The 23,690-nt window shown below is 36.8% G+C and overlaps 1 protein-coding gene and 1 long non-coding RNA gene across 2 annotated transcripts in view; one reads left to right on the top strand and one right to left on the bottom strand.

The window, feature by feature from the left end:
* Positions 1-23,690, top strand: part of KY (kyphoscoliosis peptidase) — a 98,484-nt gene that overhangs the window by 30,369 nt on the left and 44,425 nt on the right. Inside the window, exons 4-8 of the mRNA XM_031959772.1 lie at positions 4,054-4,128; positions 6,587-6,649; positions 16,044-16,126; positions 17,025-17,133; positions 20,872-20,989. Of these exons, the coding sequence (XP_031815632.1) occupies positions 4,054-4,128; positions 6,587-6,649; positions 16,044-16,126; positions 17,025-17,133; positions 20,872-20,989 (448 nt within the window). The remainder of the gene's footprint in view (positions 1-4,053; positions 4,129-6,586; positions 6,650-16,043; positions 16,127-17,024; positions 17,134-20,871; positions 20,990-23,690) is intronic.
* Positions 1,504-6,217, bottom strand: LOC116422388. The gene is made up of 3 exons (XR_004233004.1): positions 5,957-6,217; positions 1,864-1,930; positions 1,504-1,757 (listed from the first exon to the last, which is right to left on the bottom strand). It is a non-coding gene; the product is annotated as an uncharacterized LOC116422388 (long non-coding RNA).

Here is a 23,690-nt window from a genome sequence, read left to right as displayed (position 1 = left end):
ACTCTACCCCCAATGCCTAATGCTTTTTCTTTTCCTCTTTCCCTATTAAATTCCTACCCTCCATTTAAAACTCAAATCAGATGGCATTTCTTTCATAAAGCCTTCGTTGTTTCCCCTTGTTAGTAGCATTTTCAACCTCTTGAATCTTCCATGATAGTTTCTTCTTCATTCATTTAATATAATTATAATTGGATTGTTGCATATTCTAAGCATCAATGTTTATGTTTTGGTTTCCTAAAATCAGATACTATGTCATATTTCAATTTTTTATTTCTCACAGCAGTGTTTTGCAAAGACCAGATGATTAATAAATATTTGTGAGAATCTAATTTTAAAAGCTTCTTTCAGTAGGGCAATTAAACTACAAAAAGAGAAAGGTTGCAGGAGTAATATCAGTAATATCCAATGGAATGAACTGTGGAGTCTCCCTTGGAACTGCAGAAAAACCAGACCAGCAAAGACAGACCCCCAAATGAGTTAAATCTCCTCAGGCTTGGGGTATGACAATGACAACATTTAGCCTTGAACATTAATTGTTAAGAGTGAGAAAGGTATCTGTGATTGCACTTCTATATTTCTGTTTCTTGCTGAGTTCCTTAAATCGTATTCTAAATAGCATATTTTTTAAAAATATGGTCATTAAGGTAGTAATTATAATGTTCATATTTAAAGTGGAGTCCTATTTTAATTCAATTCTATAATTGAATCGGGAAACATGCTAAGTTCTTTTAGATATGCAGACTGAGGGAAAATCTTTTTGTTCAGATCCTGTGATCACCATATCCCATGTCATATCTGCCTGGCTTTTAAAACCCTTTACAACCTGATCCCTTTCTTGGTTTCATACACTTTACTCTCCTCCATGAATTCTCTAATCCAGAGACGCTGGCTTTTTTATTATTCCTAACACATGATACTTCGCCCCCTAAATCCATGATATTTCATTGGCTATCCCCATGATTATAATTCTCTAACTTCTCATTTTCACCTCCTGGCTTCCTTCAAGACTGAGCTCAAATCTCAGTCTTTTGCAAGAAGCCTTTTTGTACCTCCCTCTATTTCCTCACTCCCCACCTACTCCCCCCCAGTGTCTTTTATACCACATTGTTCTTGTTGTATGTCCTTCCTTTTCAAAGAGGACCATTGCCATAAGAAGGGTGATGTCTTGACTTGCTCATGGAATTGGTTTTAGATGAGATAAAACTGTGCAAAGTCCTTAGACCCACTCTGTTCTTTTATACTGTATACATCTTGTATGTACATAGCTGTTTGCATATTGTCTCTCCCATTAGAATATGGGCTCCTTGAAAAGAGGGACATATTGTTTTTTACTTATTTTTGCAATCCCGGTGCTCAATACAGTACCTAGTATATAGTAAACACTTTATTTGACTAACTATCATACCACCCATCACTACTTAGTAGCTATTTATCTGAAATATAGGAACATTGCCTAGGAAGAAATAAACTATAAAGATAGCTTTGAAAAATAAAATCCATAAAATAAAGTTTAATGTCATAATATGTTACAGTTTTGGTAAAGCTAGGAAAATGCAGGTTATCATTTCTTTGGACAACTCAGATTCTGAGATGGAATTGGAAACCTAAGGTCTAAAGGGTAACAAGACTAGAGACTGAGGAAGAGACTCTGCAGAATCATAAGGTGGTCATAGCAACACTCTCGAAGTACATGACTCCTGGGTGTATTGTAGTACAGTGCAGAGGTTGAATCATTCATCCCTATTATCACTTCTGTGCTACAGAGAGAGGAGTCAAGATTGAAATGATTAGGGATTCTTGGACCTCCACATAGGGTTAGTGTGAGAGAAATCTTGGGACCAGAACCAAGGATATTAAACTTACCAGCGCTACCTTGGTGTTTGGCAGTTCATCTTGTTAAGGGTTGACAACCAATATGATTCTTATTGACCTATGCAAAATAGAAAAGGCAGGAGAGAGCAAACAAGACAATGTTCAAGTGCCATCTGGCTTAGGAGATCCCTTCTAGACTCTTAAGAGTCTTTGAATGTGATCTTTGTGGTTTGGTAAGAATTCATAGGAAAGGCACAAAAGAGAAATTGTTCCTGACTATATAACTAAGTTCTAATAATATCATTCCAAGTGTGGCCTTAGAGAGAGGCAATAATGATTTCTTTAAATAATGGGAATCTGATGTGCTAGAGAAAGCATCTAATCAGCAAGAGTCAGAATAGTATAATGGAAAGTAATGTGGCCTCAGAGTTAGGAAGACCTGAGTTCAGTTCTTCCTCAGAAACCTATCAGATATGTGACCTTAGGCATTTAATCCCTTAGTGCTATTAGGAAGTCTTTTAAGACTGTAGACTCAGAGCATTTGCTGATTTGTATTGATAATGGAAGTTTCTTTCTTTCTTTCTTTTTTGCTTAAGTGACTTGCCCAGGGTCACACAGCTAGGAAGTGTTAAGTGTCCGAGGCCACATTTGAGTTCAGGTCCTCCTGATTTCAGGGTTGGTGTTCTATCCACTGGGCCACCTAGCTGCCCCAATAATGGAAGTTTCTTAAATAGGATTTCTCTATAGCAGTGAAAACAAAAAGCCATGAAAATAAGGGGAGAGGATGATAGAGGCAGAGAGGGGAGAACAGAGGGGGGAGAACAGAGAGAGACAGACAGAGACAGAAAGATAGAGGGGGGGAGAGAGACAGAAACAGAGAGAAAGAAAGATATACTTGTATGCATGTAAGCATACACACATAGGCATACTGTACACATTAATACCATTAATTATCTTGTTTTATGCACAAAGTGATTATTTCTTAGAATGGCAGTTGAGCACTTCTCTGATTTGCCAAATTTAGCCCAAAATTATTTTGGCTATCTTTTTCATAAATCTAATCCTCACCAAAAAAAATAGAAATTTGATACTATTGAGGACACAATGATGTGAGAAGCATCACTGGAACAAATGTTCTAGGATCTGATATTTGGAACTAGATGGACTTCTGATTCACCTTCCTTATTTCAAAGGAAAGAAGGTAAAGATCTACAGAGTTGTAAAGTGGCTTATTCCAAGCCAAACCCAGGGATGGGTGATAAATAAAGCATGGATATGAACTCATATCCTTAATATCAACTGCAGTATTCTTTCTATTCTCCCATGCTTAGCTTCCCAAAGGATTCATGTGGAACCTAATGATCACTAATCTCTCATTTCCAGCTGTCTTACCCCTAGCACATTACTACTTTCAGTGCATGGTAAAGTTTTTTGTTCATATGAGGTTATTATTAAATATTTGTTGAATCAATGATTTCTCAAATACATTTTTAAAATGTTATATTCCTTTCTGATGGAATGTAAGCTCCTTAAAGGGAGGAACTATTTCATTTTCTTGTCTTTGTATCCCCATAACACTAGGTATAGAGTTGGCATTTAATAAATGCTTTTTCATTGATACCTTATATTTGATAGATCCTATTCTCTAGTTCAAAGCTTCTTAAACTTTTTTCCATTCGCAACCCCATCTTTGTCCAAAAAATTTTTATATGACCCTGGATATATAGATATCATATAAATATATAAATCAATCATTTATTGATGATAAATCATAAATAAATTTATGTTAATTAATTACTAATTGATTTAATGATTAATTTAAAACAATTTTTGGTATATATAATTTTGCTATTTATTAAAGACTAAAGCAAATTTGTACACTAGTGAGATGATATGTTTGTTTATTTTTACATAAAGAATTAAATCTTAGGGGCAACTAGTTGGTGTAGTGGATAGAGCACCACCTCTAAAGTCAGTAGGACTGGAGTTCAAATCTGACCTCAGACACTTACTTAACACTTCTTGCTGAGTGACCCTGGGCAAGTCACTTAACCCCAATTGCCTCAGGAAAAACAAAAGGAATTAAATCTTGGTGGAATATTTGATACCTTTTACAATTGCCAAATTTTTTCGTGACTTTCCCCCACAATCAGTTAGATAACCCCCATGTTGGAATTGTGACCCATAGTTTAAGAAGCTTTACTCTAATTACTTATAGTTTCAACATCTCCTTTTTGCCAGGAACTCATCTAACTGTGGAGATACACCCTGGGAACAAAACACCACAACTACTTAAGAAATTCTCCTTTGACAAACGTGAGTATCCATTTGCATATGTTGCTAAACCTTCAGAGGTACTGACTATCTGTCTGATGTGTTCAGGAATAATAAGAAGACTCAAGAGAAAGGAAAGTAGACCTAGAGCCCAGGAGGTCCCATTCCAGGTCCTTGGAGTCTATACTCAGTCAGAAGACTATATAGAGCATCTTCACCTGAGCTAAGCTGCATCCAAAAACCCTTGCTTTGGAAAAGACCTGGTCTCCAGAATGCTTTCCTTCTCAGTAGTTAATTGCTTGGAACTGCTCCCCATACTTACTATACCTGATCCTTCTAATTTTCTATATATTTGTGGGAAATTCATACCATGTAGGTGGAAAGAATGTATTACATCCCAAAATCTATTTCATAGACTAGTGAGTGGGTGTCTCATCTGGCAGCATCATTTGTCTGGTTTCTTTCTGTACAGATGTATTTGGTGCTCAGAGAGGGGTTACTCCAGTCTGAGAGGGAGCTACCATTTGGGAAAGAGCTGAATTTCTCAGTGCTCTCTGGATTGACATAGCTCTTTCCCTGAAGCTCTGAGAAAGGAGCGAAAACAATTGCATGATAAGCTTGAAATCAAGATCTATTGCTTGAATCTTTCATTATCTTCTTTCCAGAAGAAAAAGAAAATATCAACAGTCATGTAGTTCATTCCTCTGCCTTCTGTCAGTACCCCACCTAAAAATGAAAACTGTTTTTCTTCATTCCCTATCCCCCAATAAAAAGGGGGAAAACTCACAATTCTTACAACAAATAAGCAGAGCCAAGCAAACCAAATCAACTTATATACCATGTCCAAAAATACATATCTCATTTGACATCTAGGGTCCATACCCTCTATGTCAAGAAGTAGGTGGTGGATAATATTACTTCACCCTTAGACCTCTAAAACCAAGATTGGTTATTACTTTCATTTAAGTTTTTTTTAGCATATTGCTGTTACTGGTTAAACTATTCCCCTGAGTTCTGTTCACTTCACTCATTTCATGTCTTCCCATATTTTTCTGAAACTATCTCTTTTCCTATATTTTAATAGAGCCTTTTAAAAAAATTTTTGCATTCATTTTTAAATTTCTAAGTTCCAGATTTTCTCCTATCCACTTGCTCCTCTCCTATCCATTGAGAAGCAATATAACTATTATACATTTCATATTTTTTTTCACAGCAGAACTCTCCAGTGGATGAATGCTTTTGTTTCTTTGTTTCCATTTCTTTGCTTTAACAATGAAATTCTGTTACAAATATGTTTGCACATATGATTCTTTTGCTTTTATTTTTTTTTTAAATCTTCTGGGACATAGGCCTAGTAGTGATATCAAAGGAAGGGAGGGAGTCGAGTATAGTTCTAAATTGATTTCCTGAAGAGATGAATCAATCCACAGCTCCACCAACAGTGTATCAGTGTGTTTGTCTTCCCACAGTATCTCTAATAATTATCATTTTCCTTTTCAGTAATCTTTACTAATCTGATACATAGGAATTGGAACCTCAGAGTTGCTTCAATTTGCTTTTCCCAAATGGTTAGTTTAGAATATTTTGAAGCTTGGATTCCTTTCTTTGAGAAATGCCTGTTCATATCTTTTAATCTTTTATCTACAGGGTTATGGCTGTCATTCTTATATATTTGAATAAGTTTCTTATGTGTTTTAAGTATGAGACCATTATCAGAGATTTTTCTTTTACCAATAAGCTGCTTTCCTGCTTAATTTGTTTATCCCATTTTAAAGTTTAGCAGAAAAGATTCTATAAACTCCTTTAATATCCCTTCCAATAATTGTGAGAAACCTGCCAAAAGTTTTTGCATCTAACTTAAATCACTTACGTTGTTCCTTAAACATCTTCTGCCTTCTTTAGTCCTTCAGTAAGGTGAGGAACAGCTACTCATTTCCATTAGTGCAAAAACTTTAAATATATAGTATTTGAAAAAAATTATTAGGTACTATTTGATTTTAATATTTTCATCTTTTCCTTTTCCTGACTTTCCTTTTCTGTTCTTTATTCCGTTTCTCTGTCCTCTTTGTTTATCTTCATAATCAATTTTCAAAGGACCTATTCAATACAACAAAAATTACTGGGTACCTACTAAGAGCAAGATAATATGCTAAACCCTATTTGGAACATAGAGGTACTATTCTTGTCATCAAGGTTCCTGGAGTTTAGTTGATAATATGGAATGCTAAAAACAAATCCTTTTATCACAAATAATCTCTAATCACCCATTGGATAAATGCTTCTCTCTTCTTTACCAGTCATTCCTTTTCCCTCCACCCAAGAAGAGTTAACAAGCAGGGAATTGACTGGTGCCAATTTCAATTTTTTCCCCTTGTTTTGTACTAATGAGAAGACTAAGGCTATGGGCAAAGCTTATAAAGAAACTTGAAGGAAGAATATGGGTTAACAGAATAGTTGAGAACTGTCTATATTTGACTCACTGACATTTGGAATTTTTTAGGTTTTCAGGGTGATCGGAATGGAAACACAAGACCACAGCAACCAGGAGGAAAAGATGCCCATGGTAAATATTGGTCAAATTATACAGCATTCATTCACTATGTTCAATTTGCTAAGCATTTAGTAAGTCTCTACTATCTATGACAAACTATGTGGTCTAAGTTCTGGAGAGAAATACAAGCATAAAGAAGATATGACACTTTTCTTTAAGAAGCATATAGTCTAGTAGGGTTGATAAGTCATGTCAAAAAAAGTGAATGAATTAATGAAGTAAATAGGTGAAACAATCAGATAAAGGAAGCTCCATATTTGATTAGGGTACCAGGAAAAGTTTATGAAAGCATTGATATTTGAGTTGGGCCTTATAAGTAGGATTTCAAAAGGTAGGGAAAGATAGTCATATAGTAGGATAGGTGGTAGGCAGTCAAGATACAGGAAAAAAAACTGTAGAAATTCCCCAGAGTTGGAAAAACAAAATGATTGTAATTGTTGTTTTCTTGTTGTTCAGTCATTTCAGTCATGCCTGATTCTTCTGGATCCCATTTGGGATTTTCTTGGCAAAAATATGGGAGTGTTTTGTCATTTCCTTCTTCACCTCATTTTACATATAAGGAACTGAGATAAACAGGGTTAAGTGACTTTCTCAGGGTCATGCAGTTAGTAAGTATCTGAGGACAGATTTTTACTCAGGGAGGAGTTCTCCTGACTTCAGGCCCAGTAGGCTTCCCATTGTTCCACCTATCTGCCAGTTCTGTTTAACTGTAGAAATAAGGCTGGAAAGGTCAGTTGGAATTTCTGTGTAGAAGGCCTTGAGTGTCAAGACTAAACAAGTTGTACTTAATTCTAAAATGATGAGAGACCATTAAAGGCTTTTGAGCATCAAAGGGACACAATGGTATCTGCAAATTAGGAAGGTTAACCCAACAATTAAGTAATGTATGGGATGATTTGGAGAAAAGATTAAACCAAGTGAGAACTAATGAATTCCTAATCTAGGTAGAATCTCATTGTAGAAAATAAATTGAAACTATAGCTACATAAAAATGTCTGATTTCTGATGCCATACTTATATGGCATGAAAAAAATTAATTCTAAAGTCATTATTAAATAGTTTTAAATGTATTATTAAATATTGACTATATAAATATATCATGGTTTAATAGATAAGCTAATAAAACAAAGTTGTCTTGTGGAAAAAAATGTCAGACTGAGGCAGAAGGACTAAGCTTGTACTTATGCTCTCCCATTAGTCCATTGGGCAATTCCCATTTTCTTTATAAATCTGTTTCCTCATCTGTAAAGTGAGGGAATTCAGTTCTCTTAGAGGTTCTCTAAGGCCCCTTCCAGTGTTAGCATTTTATGATTCTCTGTATTAAATATAGTTAGCTTTATTCCATGCATTTTCTATGATTTGAAATCAGATCAAGTTGGTTAATGCCACAGATATTTTAAATGTATTTATGCACAACATATTTGGGTAGGGGTGCTATGCCTCTGAGCCTTATATAATCTGTACAGAGGGGAGATTTAATGAGGCATAAATCATTATAGGGTTTTAAAATATGCAGATATTATGAAATGGAACGGAGAAAGACTGAAGCTAGTAACTGTTTTCAACCTCATTTTAGAAATGTCATCCTTCTTCCAAATAGAAGGGGAAAAAAATCCCTCATTTTCAGAGCTATATTGAGCAGAAACCTGTTAAATGTGTAAATCCACTTTCCATCCATTTAGGTCAAGGCAATAGCCCTTGTCAGAGAAAACCTGAAAGATGTCGACTATAGATATAAAAAGCTCTTAAAGAGGGAAGGGGTGAGGGGAAGGTAAGCAAGTAGGTTTCATTTCCCTGGGATTTCCAGGATAATATGTGACTTCAACTATTCTGAATATCTTGCAGGTATTGCCAATATTGTGATTAGCCAACTCCACATTTGAGGATAGTAATAATAATACAATTATTATTACTAATAGTAATAGCTCATTAATGCAGCATTTGAGGAAATGAGAAAACTGAAGTTCACCAAAATTAATTGAGTTAATCAAGATTAAAGCATGTGACACTATCCCCATTGAACATATGGAGAAACATATGGAGTCCATGGTTTGAATTTCTGACTCTTGAATTCAGTGCTTTTTTTCTATACTCTGTTTCCTTTCCCTTCCATTGTATATAACATTACTTTACAATGTTACTTTCACATCCAATATCCAAACAATCAATCAACAAACATTTATGAAGTATTTACTATGTGCCAAACTCTTCTTGCTTTCAGGAAACTTAGTTCTCAGGAAATCTAGCCAATGGAGACAACATATACATATGTAGTTTCCTACAAAACAGAAATAAGATGATTTTGAGAAGGCACTAGCCCTGAGAAAATTGTGACATTGATCTTCCTTCAGAAAGTGGCACTTCAACTGAGCAAGGTGGACAGCTGAGGCAAAAGAATAGAGACATGAGGAGAGAGGGACTGAAATAGGGGATCAATTATTTTGGTTGATTTTTACCTTATTAGATAAACAAGGCTGGTAATAGTGTTAATTTTTTACAGATGAATAAACCAAGACAGAGAGGTCACATAGCTAATGATTGGGCCAAGCCTAGGTCTCCTTGATTTCCAGTTCATGCCCTTTCCACTCCTTCAGACTTTTCTGCCTCTTTTATAATGAATACCTGGAGAGAGATCCCAGGCTAGACTTATGAGAATTACATCCACCTCCTTAGACAACTGAGTATTGAAACTGCTGAAGTCAAAAGGGCAAGTGTGTCACTGGTAGCACCTTGAATAATGTGTGTGTGAGACTCCTTCCATCATTTCAAAGGGAAAAAACAATACACACACAAAAAAAGAGTATTATATAAGATTGCTTCTCTCATCTGTGATGTTTCATTTCATTGTCATGAAATGTAGACAACTTAGATTTTACTTGTATTTTTTAAGCCATGGAGTTTGACCTTGTTCTAGTCCATGTTTGATTATCTACAACCCTTCACTGGAATAAGGCTTTCTCTCCTTGCCTTTCTCCCCTTCCACTACTTCAACAAAAGAAGATGGTCCTAGGCAGTAGTCAGAAAGAGCAAAGTATATCTTACAGATACCATATCTTAGAGATACTAAAGAGCAGTTAGTTGATTACTGATTCCTCAGGTTTGTGCTCAATGTCTGTCTCACTATGGAAGAATATTTTCTGCTGGCTTACATATCTCCAAGTGGAGGAATATCCTCAAATGACTCAATGTGTTCTGAACCTGGCCAAAACCTATTCCAGGGAATATTTCTAAATGAAATTTCTGGGAAAACAAGCACTAGCCATAAGAGAAAGAGGCCCATTCTCTAAGAATTTGGACATTTCACCTAGAAGCAAACAGTTTAGAGCATAAAAAAAATTCAGAATTAAGTAGGAAGATGAAAATTGGTTCTTTTCTAAATGGCTGGAATTTATGGGACGACTGGAATAGGAATTAATCAAGGAAATCCTAATGGCTGGAATTTCTTTGTCCATTTTTTGGTCCATATGTGCTTTCATGGATGAAAGGAGCACCCCTATAAAAGAAATTTCTACTAATATAAATCAGCAACATACAGCCTTAAGAGAGAGATTTTTAAATCTTCTTTTGTGTCATGGAAGCTTTGGTAGTTTAGTGAAACATAGAATAATATTTTTACATACATAAAATTAAATCTATGGATTACAAATGAAACTAATTATATTGACATTTTGTTATCTTAAACAAAAACAAATTTTTGGACCTTGGGTTAAGAACTCTTGCCTTAGAGAGTTCCTCAAGATACTTAGAGCTAAGTACTTGCCTTGAATGTCAGAGGTGGTAGGGCTTCCTGACTCTAAGGTCCCTTTGTCAATCACATCATCTGTAACTACAGCATATTTATCATTTACCACACCATGACTAATATACTTGGATATCAAGCCATGTAGAAAGGCAACTAGATGGTCTGGATTTGGAATAGTTCTATTTTTAAAAATGAATCATTAATCTCACTACTGTCCGTTTCCATCAAAGAGAGAAGTACTTTATCCCAAAGTCCCCATTGCCATGCCTCATTTCTGATATAATCACAGTGATTCCAGAAATGAGTAAGTATCAGAAGATGCACGGGCATTTTCAGATTTTACAGTGCGTGGAAACTATGTCACCCTACCCCCACCCTCATTCATACACTCAGAAAATACTAAGTACCTGTTATATTCACACAGAGCACTGGGGACTTGGGTTCTAGTTCAGACTCATCTACCATCTATGTGACTATGGATAAATCACTTAATCACTCTGAAACTCAACTTCTTGACTTCTGTAAAATGAGGGGGCTGGCCCAGAGGATCTCTGACCTCTAACATTCTATGACTTTATTATTGATTCTATCATTCAGTCAGTAGACATTCTATAAATATACGCTGACTGATCTGTCTGGAATAGTGTAGGGGCCGAACTACCTGAAAACAGGGAGATGAATGGTATAATCCCTCAATCTCCTGCTCCCTTTCTTCAACCCTCCCACATCCAACCCTCCAAAAGAAATAATAAATCTAGAAAGAAAATGCTTTGTACTCCTATGCAGTCTAGTATCCAGGGATTTCAAATAATCTTCACAAACATTAATTAGATTTTCTCCATGTCTCTGTAAAATATGATCATCTTCTCTTCTCCATTTTTGAAATGGATGAACTAAGATCTAAAAAAAGAAGTAAAATCCCTTGCTTACTATGGATGGACAGACAGTGGAGGGAAGAAGAGAGGCCACATCTTTCTGCAACCATGTAATTACTCAGTTACCCATATATCTTAAGAACTAGTGATAAAAAAAAAAAGCTGGTTCCCCACCCTATCCCCTAAAGAACTTGGCTCACTTTTTGAATACTTTTGGAGCAGTAGTCATAAACCTCAATAATTCCAATATCTCTTTGTGACTGTGAGTTGTGTTTGCCCCACTTTTCAATCTCCCAAGCAAAATGTTGAGGATAAGAAGAAAGAGAGGTATTAGTCGACTCATTGCTACCTTCTCTCACCATCTTCAAGAGTCTGGAGCATGAAAGTAATGGAAAGGTTAAAAAAAAGAGAGAGAGAACAACCATCACTACCATTACCTCCTTTTATCTCTACTCTGTGAAGTAGTCTCGGGAGGCAGTCACTTGCCCAAGGTCACAGTTGTTGAGTGATGGAGTCAGGAAAATAGCCCTGTTTTCTAGAATCCTATCCAAATTTTCTCTTCACTAGATTCCTCTATCTCAGTAGAATGCAAAGATCTGTGAAGGCATCATGGATCAAAAAATTTCTAAAGTCTATACTTTATTCGGGACCCTGTGTCTGGGGAAGGTATGTGAGGTATGAGGTAGGCAGTCCTGCTCTAAAGATCAGATGAAAGTCACAGCTTTCCATTCCCAGGATGGAGCCCTTCAGAAGAAGCTTTTTGGAGAGTCTTTGGAAATGGCATTCTTAGCACTGGAGTTTTTCTACCTTATCACCAGGTGATCACACAATATCACAATTGACTGCAATAACATCCTCCTTTCTCTCTGTTGTCCATTAAGCTAATCAGAAGTAGCTAAAGATCTTTATTCAATGACAATTCCTAGAGTATTTGCTGATGTTTATGATTTAAGCAAAAAAGAACAAAATCTAATATACTTTGTTTTTTTCCCATGCCTTCCCAACCTGTCCTCCTGACTTGGCTGGTATCTCTGTTCTCCTGAACACTTTGTGCTGATCACAGCATTAAATGGCATCCTCAAAGAGGCCTTTTCTCTGAAACATAAGGACAAAGCACTTCTGGGGTCAGAGCTCTCTGTCAGTGGCCATTCTAAAATGCTTGGTAGTGATAAATTAAAATGCCCAGGTTCTTCTTAAACATCAAATTATTTTTTTTCATAGTGGTAAGAAGTTCAGCTTGCAACAATAGAGAATATTTTTGATGGAACAAAAACAGTTCGTTTCAATGTAGTAATCATTTACAAAGCACGTTAGCCCCAAGGAGACATCCAATTAAGATCTAAGAGGTATTCATTGCCCTTGTGGAGCTTACCATCAAATAGGAGATATTTTTCAAATCTCCAGTTCACATTAGTAATATTCTTCAGCTTATTGCCATCATTTTGAAAACTGGGTAAAGAAATTTTATGGATAACAAAATTTCCATTATTCAAGAGTTCATTACTTAATTGGTCAATTATCTAGGACTCCTTTGACTTATAACCTCCTTGGGCTTCCCACTTTCTGACCTTTTTCTGCATCATTAAGAGTTCAAAGTCACTTCACTATACTCATATTTAAATGGTTCCATCCCACCCACCTTCCCTCCCTCCATCTATCCAATGAACATTAATTGAGTATGAGAAACACAGACTAAAAAATTTAATAGGATACAAAAGTAACTCTGGGTAAAATTATGAAATAAGGATTTTTTTCTCCTGTATCCTTACCAAAGCTTTGGTCTTCTTTTATACTGTTTCCCTCCAGACACTTTACACGAAAATTCCTCACCCACCCAATTCTAGCCATATGCCAATGTTACTCCCAAAGCCTGAGATCTCTTTTCTCTCTTCCATTAAGGAAACATTTTTTTTTTTGTATTTCATTATCTTAAATTAGTTCAGAAGATCTATCAGTTTGGAAAGTTTCTGATAAATTGATTCATGTTGTTGTTATTCAATTGTTTTCAATCATGGCCAATTCTTCATGACCCATTTCAAGTTTTCTTGGCAAAGATACTGGAGTGGTTTGTCATATCCTTCTCTAGGAAGATAACTCCATGAGATAACTGAGCCAAATAAAGTTAAATGACTTTCCCAGGATCACACAGTATCTGAGGTTGGATTTGAACTCAGGAAGATGAGTCTTCCTGATTCCAGGTCCATAACTCTTACCCACTGCATGACCTAGCTGCCCCTAAGGTAATTGGTATTGATTCATATTAACGTGCTTATAGTTCATTAGCTTGATGAATTACAGAATCAAGAAACCAGAAGAGACCTCAAAGACCATCTAGACCAATCTGTAGCCACAAAAAGTCCTTGCAAAAAATTCTTAGAAATGGTTTCTTAGCCTTTACTGGAAAGACCTCCAATGATTGAAAACTTCCTACCTTCCAAGACAAATCATTTCTCTTTTGGATAGTATAAATATTTTTTAAAAATTTATTTACCTTAAACCAAAACATGCCTCTGTGATTTCTAATCCTTTCCTCCTAAGTCTATACTTTGGGGTCAGAAATAATAAGCACAAGCCCTCTTCCCTAAAACAGTCTTCCAAATACTTGAAGACAACCGTTGAAATCTTTTTAAATTTTCTCTCTAAGCTAAACATCCTCAATTCCTTTAAATGATTGTTTTCTGGCAGTTACCTTACTTCCAGGTCATCCTCTTCTGGAAGTCCTCCATATGTGTTAAAATATGATGCCCAGAACAAAAACATAATACTTAAGATATGTGCTGGCTCTATCTAGGTCCAGCTCTCTATCCATTGTGTCACTTAGCTGCCTTAGAGTGAAGTAAAGCAGAGCTATTCTATCCCTTATTCAGAACATTATAACTATCTTAATGCAAACTAGCATAACAGTAACTTTTTTGGCTACTATGTCATACCATTGAATAATATTGGATCTGTAGTCTATCATCTCCCTCCATCATTGCCCATCTTTTTCACAGGAAGCACTGTCTAGACACACTAAGTCTATCTAAATTTGTGATTTAGATTTTTTTTTACCCAGATGTAGAATTTACATTTATCTTTATTAAATTCTTTCTTATCTTATTCCTAAGAAATGTAGATGTATTTATATGCACATATATGCAAATATCACATATACCTATGTATATGTTGCATGTATACATTATGTGGCAGCTAAGTGGTAGAGTGGATAGAGTATCAGGCCTGATTCATTTTTCTGAATTCAAATTACCTCAGACACTTTGTAGTTGTGTGATCCTGAGCAACTCATTTCACTCTGTTTCCCTCAGTTTGCTCAACTGTAAAATGAGTTGGAAAAGGAAATAGCAAACCACTCTGGTATTTTTGCCATGAAAACCCCAAATAGAGTCATAAACAGCTGAACACAACTGAAATTACTGAATAGCAACAACAAATACATTTATGTCTCAAGAATAAGTGTGTGTTTATGTTTGTACACAAATTGAATTGTGTGTGTATGTGTGTGTGTGTGTGTGTGTTGTTCCAGACTTGTGATTTCACTAATATAATAAACTCCATATAGGAAAACTTCCTCTACCAGTGTAGATAATGACAGATCTAAAACTTAATCTTCAGGGATTTACTGAGGTACTGAAAAGGTTAAATGACTTGCCCAGGGTCACATAGCAGATGTGTGCCAGAAAAAGAACTTGGATTCAGGCATTCCTACTACTAAGGTTTACATTCTTGCTTCCATGCCATTATACTTCTATATATTCCCTTCTGTAAAATTTCATCTTTCAGTCCCTGAAGGAAAGTTAAAATTTTAATAAGTGACAATGTCAATAATAAGTGATAAGCTAAGAGAATGAATCTGTAAATAGTACCAGGTTTTGAAAAATAATTTGTTGAGAAAAGAGGATGTTTTGGATAATAGAGAGTTCCCAAAATATCTTCCAAATTGTGCCTCTTGGGTATCCATATACTTTTTCTACACATGAGGTTTATCTGTGACCAGGAGTGAGGATGCAGAGCTTGAAATAACTGGATGCTATAGGATAATGAATAATTTGTAGATTTTAGTTAGTGCCTTATCTCGTCTCATTTAACTATATAGATAACTGAGAGTAAAGTGTATCCTATGTCTCTGTAGACACTGTTACATAGAGAAACTGAAGGAGACAATCTAAATGATATCCATATTTACAAAAATCCACATGACTGTCAGATTGATTTATGTTAATAATAATAAATGTTGTTGATTTTGTTTATCTTATTCAGATTCATATTAGATTTGGAAGGATATTTATCATAATCCATTCTTTCTCCCTGTTTCTGTCTGTCTGTTTCTCTCTCTCTCTCTATCTATCTATCTATCTTTCTCTCTCTCTCTCTCTCTGTCTTTCTCTCTCTCTCTCTCTCTGTCTTTCTCTCTCTCTCTCTCTCTCTGTCTTTCTCTCTCTCTCTCTCTCTCTCTCTCTCACACACACACACACACACACTAGTTTAAGGTGAGGAAACTGAGGTCCAGAGACTTATCCAGTTAAATGACAGAACCAGGAATAATACTCAATTCTCTTGAGAGAGTATCTTGGAGGAAGGAAGAGAAAAAACATTTTCTAGTGGATACTTTCTTACCTAAAATGTTAAAACTGTCCCAACTAGCCTGTGCTAGGAACCCACTTTGTGTAGAAGTCTCCTATTTCTCCATTCATTTGACCTTAGCTCACTAGACATTATTATTGTCTGGAATGAACAACACTATTAAGAGTTACCTTCACAATTGAGAAAATTTTCCTATTATGCTTTCCAGCCTATCCATGGGATCGGTCTAGTCTGAAATCCATGCCATTAGACCTAAGGCAGTTTGAAAAATTGGATGAGTATGCTTCCAAGGTAAGAGATCCATCATGTGCTGTGCTTGCCTCTGATCCTCAGATAGGAAGATCCTCTCAGGGCATGGGTTAAAGTAACATGGGATAGTAGAATTAAAGTCCAGCTTCACAGAGCTCCTCCAGAATACCAAAAACTCACCAAGCTCATACAAATTCCTTCAAAGGTGGTCTGCATCCACATCAACATATGTGGAAAATGCCAACAGTTGCCAGCATCTCTTCCCCTCTATTCTTATGTATCCTTTCTGACGAAAATGAACTCTAGTGAGCCTTATTCCAGAAAACACAGAGAGCAGTTAATCTTAGAGCTGGGGTGAGTTAGTTCATCACTCTTTTTTTACCTTTATTGTTCTTTGTGACCACCTTCACAACCCTTAGATTATGGACCCCTCTTGCAGAGACTTTCCTGCTACAACCATTCTTAGCTGATTTCCTCAGACCTGATCTCTTGCTGTCTAGGAATTCTGTTATCTATTAAATTATCCAACTGAGCTAATTTTCTTATCCAGGAGCCTGTTGGCCATTACTGATCCCAACTCCAAAATTACAATTGCTCCTAACAACAAAATAACTTGGTTTCAATTGCAAAACTCACAGGAGACTGGGGGAAGAAAAAGTAAGAGGTGTAGTAATTATATTCTGTGAATGTTATGTAAAAGAAAAGAGAGGCCACAAACTGAGGGTAAAAGAAGTTCCACAAGAAGGGGTTATGGTCACATCAATGCTGGCCAGTTCAATTTTTACCATGAATCGTACTTAGCTACTTGCATTGCTCTCTTCTATCCCCCATACCTCAGTCAACATCCGATTTTTTCCAAACTAAACAATATGGGGAAATGATAGTTCATCTTATTCCACAATTGTCCTGTTTCCGACCCATTGTGTTCCTTCTCAAACAGGTGAAGGTCAAGTCTAGTTTGGAAGAACTGGTGAAAGCCTTGCTCCAGGAGGCTCATACAGACCTGGAGAAAGTCAGAGCCATTTGGGTGTGGATATGCCATCACATAGGTAAGTCACACAACATGGGTGTACAGTCAACTCTGACTAGTGGTAATAATACAATTAATAAAATAATTATAATTATAATAATAAGAGAACAATAAAATAATTATGACAACTAGCATTCTATAACTCTTTAAGGCTTGCCAAGCTTTATACATGTTATCTCCCTTAATCCTTTTAATTCTGTGAGGTAGGTGCTCTTATTTTGCTACTTTTGTAGATAAGGAAACTGAGGCTGAGGGAGTCAAATATCTTGCCCAGAGCCACAGACCTAGTATGTGTTTGAAGAGAGATTTGAATGCTGGTCGCCTTAACTCCAAGTCCAGGTCTCTCACCCATTGAACAAACCACTTTGTGGACTTCAATTTATTGCAGAATCCATAGAATCCATAGCTCAGTACCTCTCTTCAGAAGAGAGACAAATTATAGGAGCTAAATCTCAAATTGGTTCATTTTGTTCCTTGTTGGTACCTTTAGTAAAGCATTTATATGGAAGAGATTAAATAGATCCCACCCCTTCGGCAATACCTATTCCTGGGCAATTTTCCCCAATGGTGGGGGATTGAGACATCATGGAAGATTTGATTTGTGATTCTTAAGCTGAAGCTACAGGTCACATCATTAGACCCTTTCTTATAGGAGCTCTGTTCTATCTCCAGAGCATCATGGGAACCAGTCATAGACACTCAGGGAAGACAAGCCCATTACATAAGTTTTTTACTTCTTTTCCTTGAAATACAGCCCCCCACCACTAAAGGAGATGGGAAGGAAAATGTAGAAGGTCTCCACCAAACCACTGCCAGCTTCTCAGAGCACTTCCTTGATTTCTCACATACCTCACTATAAAAGTTGAACTAGTCTAACATTGATACAAGACAGCTAGATGGCACTATGGATAAAATGCCAGGTGTGAAGTCAAAAAGACTCACCTTCATGAGTTCAAATCTGGCCTCAGACACTTACTTGCTTTAGTTTCTTTATCTGTAAAATGCCACAGTCATTTGTTTCACTCTATCCAGTTCTAGCGTTCTCCATATGATCCCAGTTAGCCATTTTCTTGGCAGAACCAACTCAGAGTAGTGTTATTATTTATACAATAACATTAATAATATTGAACATTTTTATTGATTTCAATATCACTGATCTTTTTACTTAAACCAGGGATTAAGGATTCAAATGATACCAAATAGTATTATTTAGATTAGTAGGCTAATCCAAATGATGTTAAATAGAAGTGGACTGCTCACCTGGTACAGGCACAAGGTTAAAATCCAAAATACTATCTACGTCTACAAACTCCTACGATCCTCCCCCATTCCCTTGCTCCACTTTTAGGCTATGAGCTTCTCAAGAACAGGATCTATTTTGCCATTTTTTGTATTCCCATCATTTATCACAGTGTCTGGCATATTGTAGGTAATTAATAAGTGTTTATTGTCTGACGGCCAGTCCAATCCAATGGGAGCTAGTTAACATATAGGGCTAAAAGGCAGACATTATATCATGTCAGGAAGCATAATCTTCTTTCTCCTATCCTCACATACAGAAATTCTCTCCCTCTCTCCCTCCTTCTCTCTCTCTCCCTCCTTCTCTCTCTCTCTCTTTCTTTCTCTCTCTCCCCCCCCTCCTTTTCTCTCTCTCTCTCTCTCTCTCTCTCTCTCTCTCTCTCACTGTTCCTATATATCTAGAAACATATAGTGATATACAATATAGAGATAGGGATTGGAGCTGTGATTTTGTTTTATATGTGTGTGTTTATTGTTTACATATACATAATACACATACACATATAAATAAATACCCTTTATCAGTACCTGTTGGGGATTTCTCTGCAACTTAGAGTCTTAAGGAATTGGAGTTGTCTAGAGTGAATACTAATATGTGAATTTATTCATGAATAATAATAAAAAATAGCTGTTTATTGTAATTTGTCATTTGCAAAACATAGTTTACAACTATTCTTTCATTTGAGGCTCACAAAAACCCATGAGGGAAGCTTCATCTTGGAGATGAGATTAAGTGTTTTGCCCATAGTCAGTCAGTACATATGTGTATTACACATATATAAATTATATGTATGTACATATATAGATACATGCATAAACATATATAGATACATACATGTTTACAGTCATTCAAACATGTATGCATATAAATTCATACTTATTTGTGTTCTTGTGTATATATTTCACCTGTCACAGCAGACCTACTTCCCAGCAATTCTACACATCCCTTAATTGCAGTGTCTCCTGGAGGATAGACTTCGTCCTCATGATGAAAGCGTCACTTTTAAAAACAGATCACCAGGACCTCTGGTCTTGGCACAGGACCAGTGCAATAAGCCATTCATCCGATAAAAGCATTTCCTGGCACACTGAACTATGTTCCAAAGAGGCCCTGATCACTGAGATATTCCATTCAGAGGCAGATTTCTCTCTCCATTTGGAAATTATGAGGATTCAACTATTCAACTGCCCTCATGGCAGCGAGCGTAGAATGGTAGGAATCAATCTCTCGGTCTGGCGGTTAATGACAGAGCAGCAACACTTTGGTCCCCTGGCTTAAGCTTTCATAGTTTGATTTGTATTGCCTGGGAGTCTATTTTTCCTTTCCCTGACATGCTCTCAGAAACCTTCAGCTGAAGTCAGTGGGCACAGACCTCAGGAACCAAGGATAGTTCCTGTATGCAACGCCACCCATACAGCCCAGAAAACCCTCCCTCCCCTTTTTTTCAGTCTAATAAATAGATATGTGAGTCTCATTACAGACTTTATCATCCACCGTAGGCCTGGCCTCTTGATAACTGTTCATAGGAACTGATTTTCTGGGTTGTTGTCAATGTTCAGTCAATTCAATCACGTCTGACTCTTTGTGACCCCATTTGGGGTTTTCTTGGCAAAGATATTAGAGTGCTTTGCCATTTCCTTCTCCAGATCATTTTTTAGATAAAGAAATTGATGCAAATAGGGTTAAGTGACTTGCAGAGGGTCATACTAAGTGTCTTAGACCACATGTGAACTTAGATCTTCCTGTCTCCAGGCCCAGAAATCTATCAACAGCATCCTCTAGCTTCTCCTGGATGACCACTTTCAAATTTTATATGCTTTGGGAGAGCAAGCAGAAATAATAGATCTACAGCTTCTAAATTCTATTTTAACCTCCTTCCCCCTCCAAACTTTTAACAAAAGAACTCATAAAAAGACTGTCCCAAATTGCCTTTACCTCTTTTACATCTGCCCCCATTCTGGTGAATGTGCTAATCAGTCTAGTGGCCTCCCAGATCCAAGTTCCCGTGGAAACCAATCCAAATGGAAACAGAAAGAAAAGGAGTTTATGAAATATATTTTAGGACCAGTACCCCACTTTCATTTTTTAATACAAAACTATTTATGAGCCAGTTCTATTCATGATAATGATGATGAGGAGAGATCTTATGGATAGAGAGTCAGCATGACCTGCATTTAAGTCCCACTCCAGTTACAAACTGTCCTACAAGCATGTCACTCACAGCTCTCAGTGTACCAGCTATCTTTCTAAGATTATAAATTGCCTAGTAGATGATAATCTATGATGGGAGAGGGGGCCTTTCATTAGGAGTTCCCTAAAGAAATCATACATTTGAGACCCCACCGATTATCATATTATCTGATAAAAACATTGTCCTTCTGTTCTGCCATTTTCCTTTTTGGGGAGGAACCTGCCTTCCATCTTCTTATGCTTTCTTCTCCACCTTTGTCCTTCCAGAGTATGATATTGTGGCTGCCCAAGAAAAGGACCGCCGGTCCTACAAGCCCACTGACATTCTGCAGAGCCAGAAGAGTAACTGTGATGGGTACGCCGAGCTCTTTGAGAAAATGTGCAGGTAAGTGAAAAGCAAAGCAAAACCCAGATCCCAGGAGAGGCCTCTGGAAGCGACTAACCCTATCCTCAGCTGCCTCTTGAAAATCATTGTCTGCATTGGTGCCAGGCTTGAAACTTTAGTTTGCAAACTCGGCTTTGGATTCTGAACGAGTCCTGGAAAGGTCAATTTTTCTCTCTTTCTCTCTCTCTCTCTTTCTCTCTTTTTTTTCCACCAGCATAATTTACTTTGTGCCATCTGCTGAGCTTCACATTGCATTAACATAATGGCAGATGAATACACAGAGATAATTTGGTTATAAAAGGCTTTTTTCCCCCTCCTTCTCTGGGCCTCTATGGAGCTGAAGGTTAAAAGAATGGCAGGTCTGGGAATGAGAGAGCTGGTATATCTGCAGACAGCCAAGGCCTAGTATGAAAAGCTGTCCTCAGTTCTGGCCCAGTGACCCTCCTGGGGAAACAAAAGGTCTCCTACCTGGAAAGCTTTGGCAGTGGGGAAAGGTGAATAATTTAGAAATGGAGCTCTCTTCAAAGCCTCTTTGGTTTTGTTTTTAAAAGCCCTGGAAAGAGCCCTCTGCACCTTTGCCTGGAGTACAAACAAGGAAGGGGAAATAAATGAGGTGTCATATACCTCACCCCCCATGAGGTTGATTCAACCTGGTTAAAGTGACCAAGAATCCATGTTTAGAATGGTAAATCTTGGTACTTTGTTTATAATATAGGTTTGAAAGAAAACCATTTCTAGCCAATGTGATCTAAATAAATCTAAGTGATTTAAATAAGTGGTTTCTTAGTAAGTAAAACTGTGGACCCCCACTTTTGCCACTATTGCTATTGCTGCAGTCTTTGGCAGGTCACTGACCCTTCATTAGACCTCATTTGCTTCATCTGTAGGAAGCGAGTGTTAACCCTCTAAGGTCCTCCCAACTGCCCCCAAACCTCTCTCTATCATTTTGTTGTTGTTGAGTTAATTTAGTTGTATTGGACTGTGACCCCATCTGGCCTTTTCTTGGTAAAGACATTGGCATGGTTTACCATTTCCTTTTCTGACTCATTTTACAGAGGAGAAAACTGAGACAATCAAGGTTAAGTGACTTGTCCAGGGTCACACAGCTAGTAAGCATTTCATGGTGGATTTGAACTCATGAAGATGAGTCTTCCTGACCCTAGATCCACTACCCTATCCACTGCTTTATCTAACTCCTTTTCTATATCAAAGTACCTTTAAAAGTTTATTATGAACTGCCTATTCTGGATTTACTCAATGACTTCCAAATATATTCCTTACTCTTCCTTGCCATTGTCTGTCTCCTTCTTCTCTCCTTCACTGCCTATATTTCTACCTATAATTGAAGCTCCGATTCTAGTTTCATCTCCTCCCTGAAGCTGTCATATTAAACTTTCCAAACCATACTGATCTTTCTTGCCTGTGAAATTACAAAGATTTTAATTCCTTTTCCACTTATTTGTCACTTATTACTGTCCTGGGTGGCTAGGTGGTATAGTGGATGGAGCACCAAGTCTGGAATCAGAAAGACTCCTTTTCCTGAATTCAAATCCAATCTCAGGTACATATTAGCTCTGTGACCTTGGGCAAATGACTTTACCTTGTTTGCCCCAGTTTCCTTTTCTGTATGAGCTGAAGAAGGAAATGGCAAACCACTCCAATATCTTTGCTAAGAAAACTCTAAATGGTGTCATAGGGAGTTGAAAACGACTGAACAACAACAACTCACTATCTTGTGTTGTTATTTGACTGAGTTTATTAACCTTAGCTCCTCATCTGGACTAGAAACTCAAGGGCAGTATGTTATATTTGCCTTCTATCTTCCGCAGCACGTAGAAGTGGCTAACATGTAGTAGTCACAAGTATTATTTGATGAGTGATTTGAATATTACAATATATTTCTGTTTATCCTCTCTACAGCCATGTCATCTTATTTGATCAAATAGTATGTACTGATCTGTATTTAGGACTCTTCAGCCTGTGTTATGTGCCATGTATCACAGTGTACCAGAACTGTGACTTTTCATTGAAGCTTGCTTATTTGAAAACACTGTTTTAATAAATAGTCTTAGAAGATAACCCTCCTTATCCAATATTGACTTTCTACTTTTCTATCCTAGATTATATCCTAGATTCTAGATATATTTGTTCTGGCTACTTAGGCCTTTTCTATAAGATTGCATAAAAACCAATAGAGATTAAATGCTTATCTTCCTAGTACTTTCATCTGCTGTTGATTACCCTTCACCAGCTAATAAAAAGGGGAATTTTTATCTTGGACTTTTTGACATATGTATTTAGAGAATGCTTCTGTTTGTCTTTAAGATTCTAAGAGGATATACTTTGGAGCAGGGGGCTTTATATTTCCTAATTATATCTCTATAAACCTTTTTGACATATATATTGAAAGAATGTTTCTGGTTGTCTTTTAGAGTGCTAGAATGGACTTCCATAAGGACTTGGGGAGAGGACTTTAGAAATATATATATACACAGAGATACATATGCACACAACATGTGCATACATATGCCATGTATATGTGTGTATGTGTGTATATATATATATAATCTCATATGATTTCTTAGAATTTATGAATGGCAGCCTTTAAGAATTTAGGGAAAGGACCTCAGAGGTTTTAAGACTATCTAGTACCTAGCTACCTTAGCAATTACATCAAGACTAATTTATTCAACATCTGTTT

Source organism: Sarcophilus harrisii, chromosome 3 (genome assembly GCF_902635505.1).
Source record: "Sarcophilus harrisii chromosome 3, mSarHar1.11, whole genome shotgun sequence".
Taxonomy (NCBI): Eukaryota; Metazoa; Chordata; class Mammalia; order Dasyuromorphia; family Dasyuridae; genus Sarcophilus; species Sarcophilus harrisii.
Note: the sequence above shows the minus strand (reverse complement) of the source record. Positions and strands in the feature narration are given on the sequence as shown.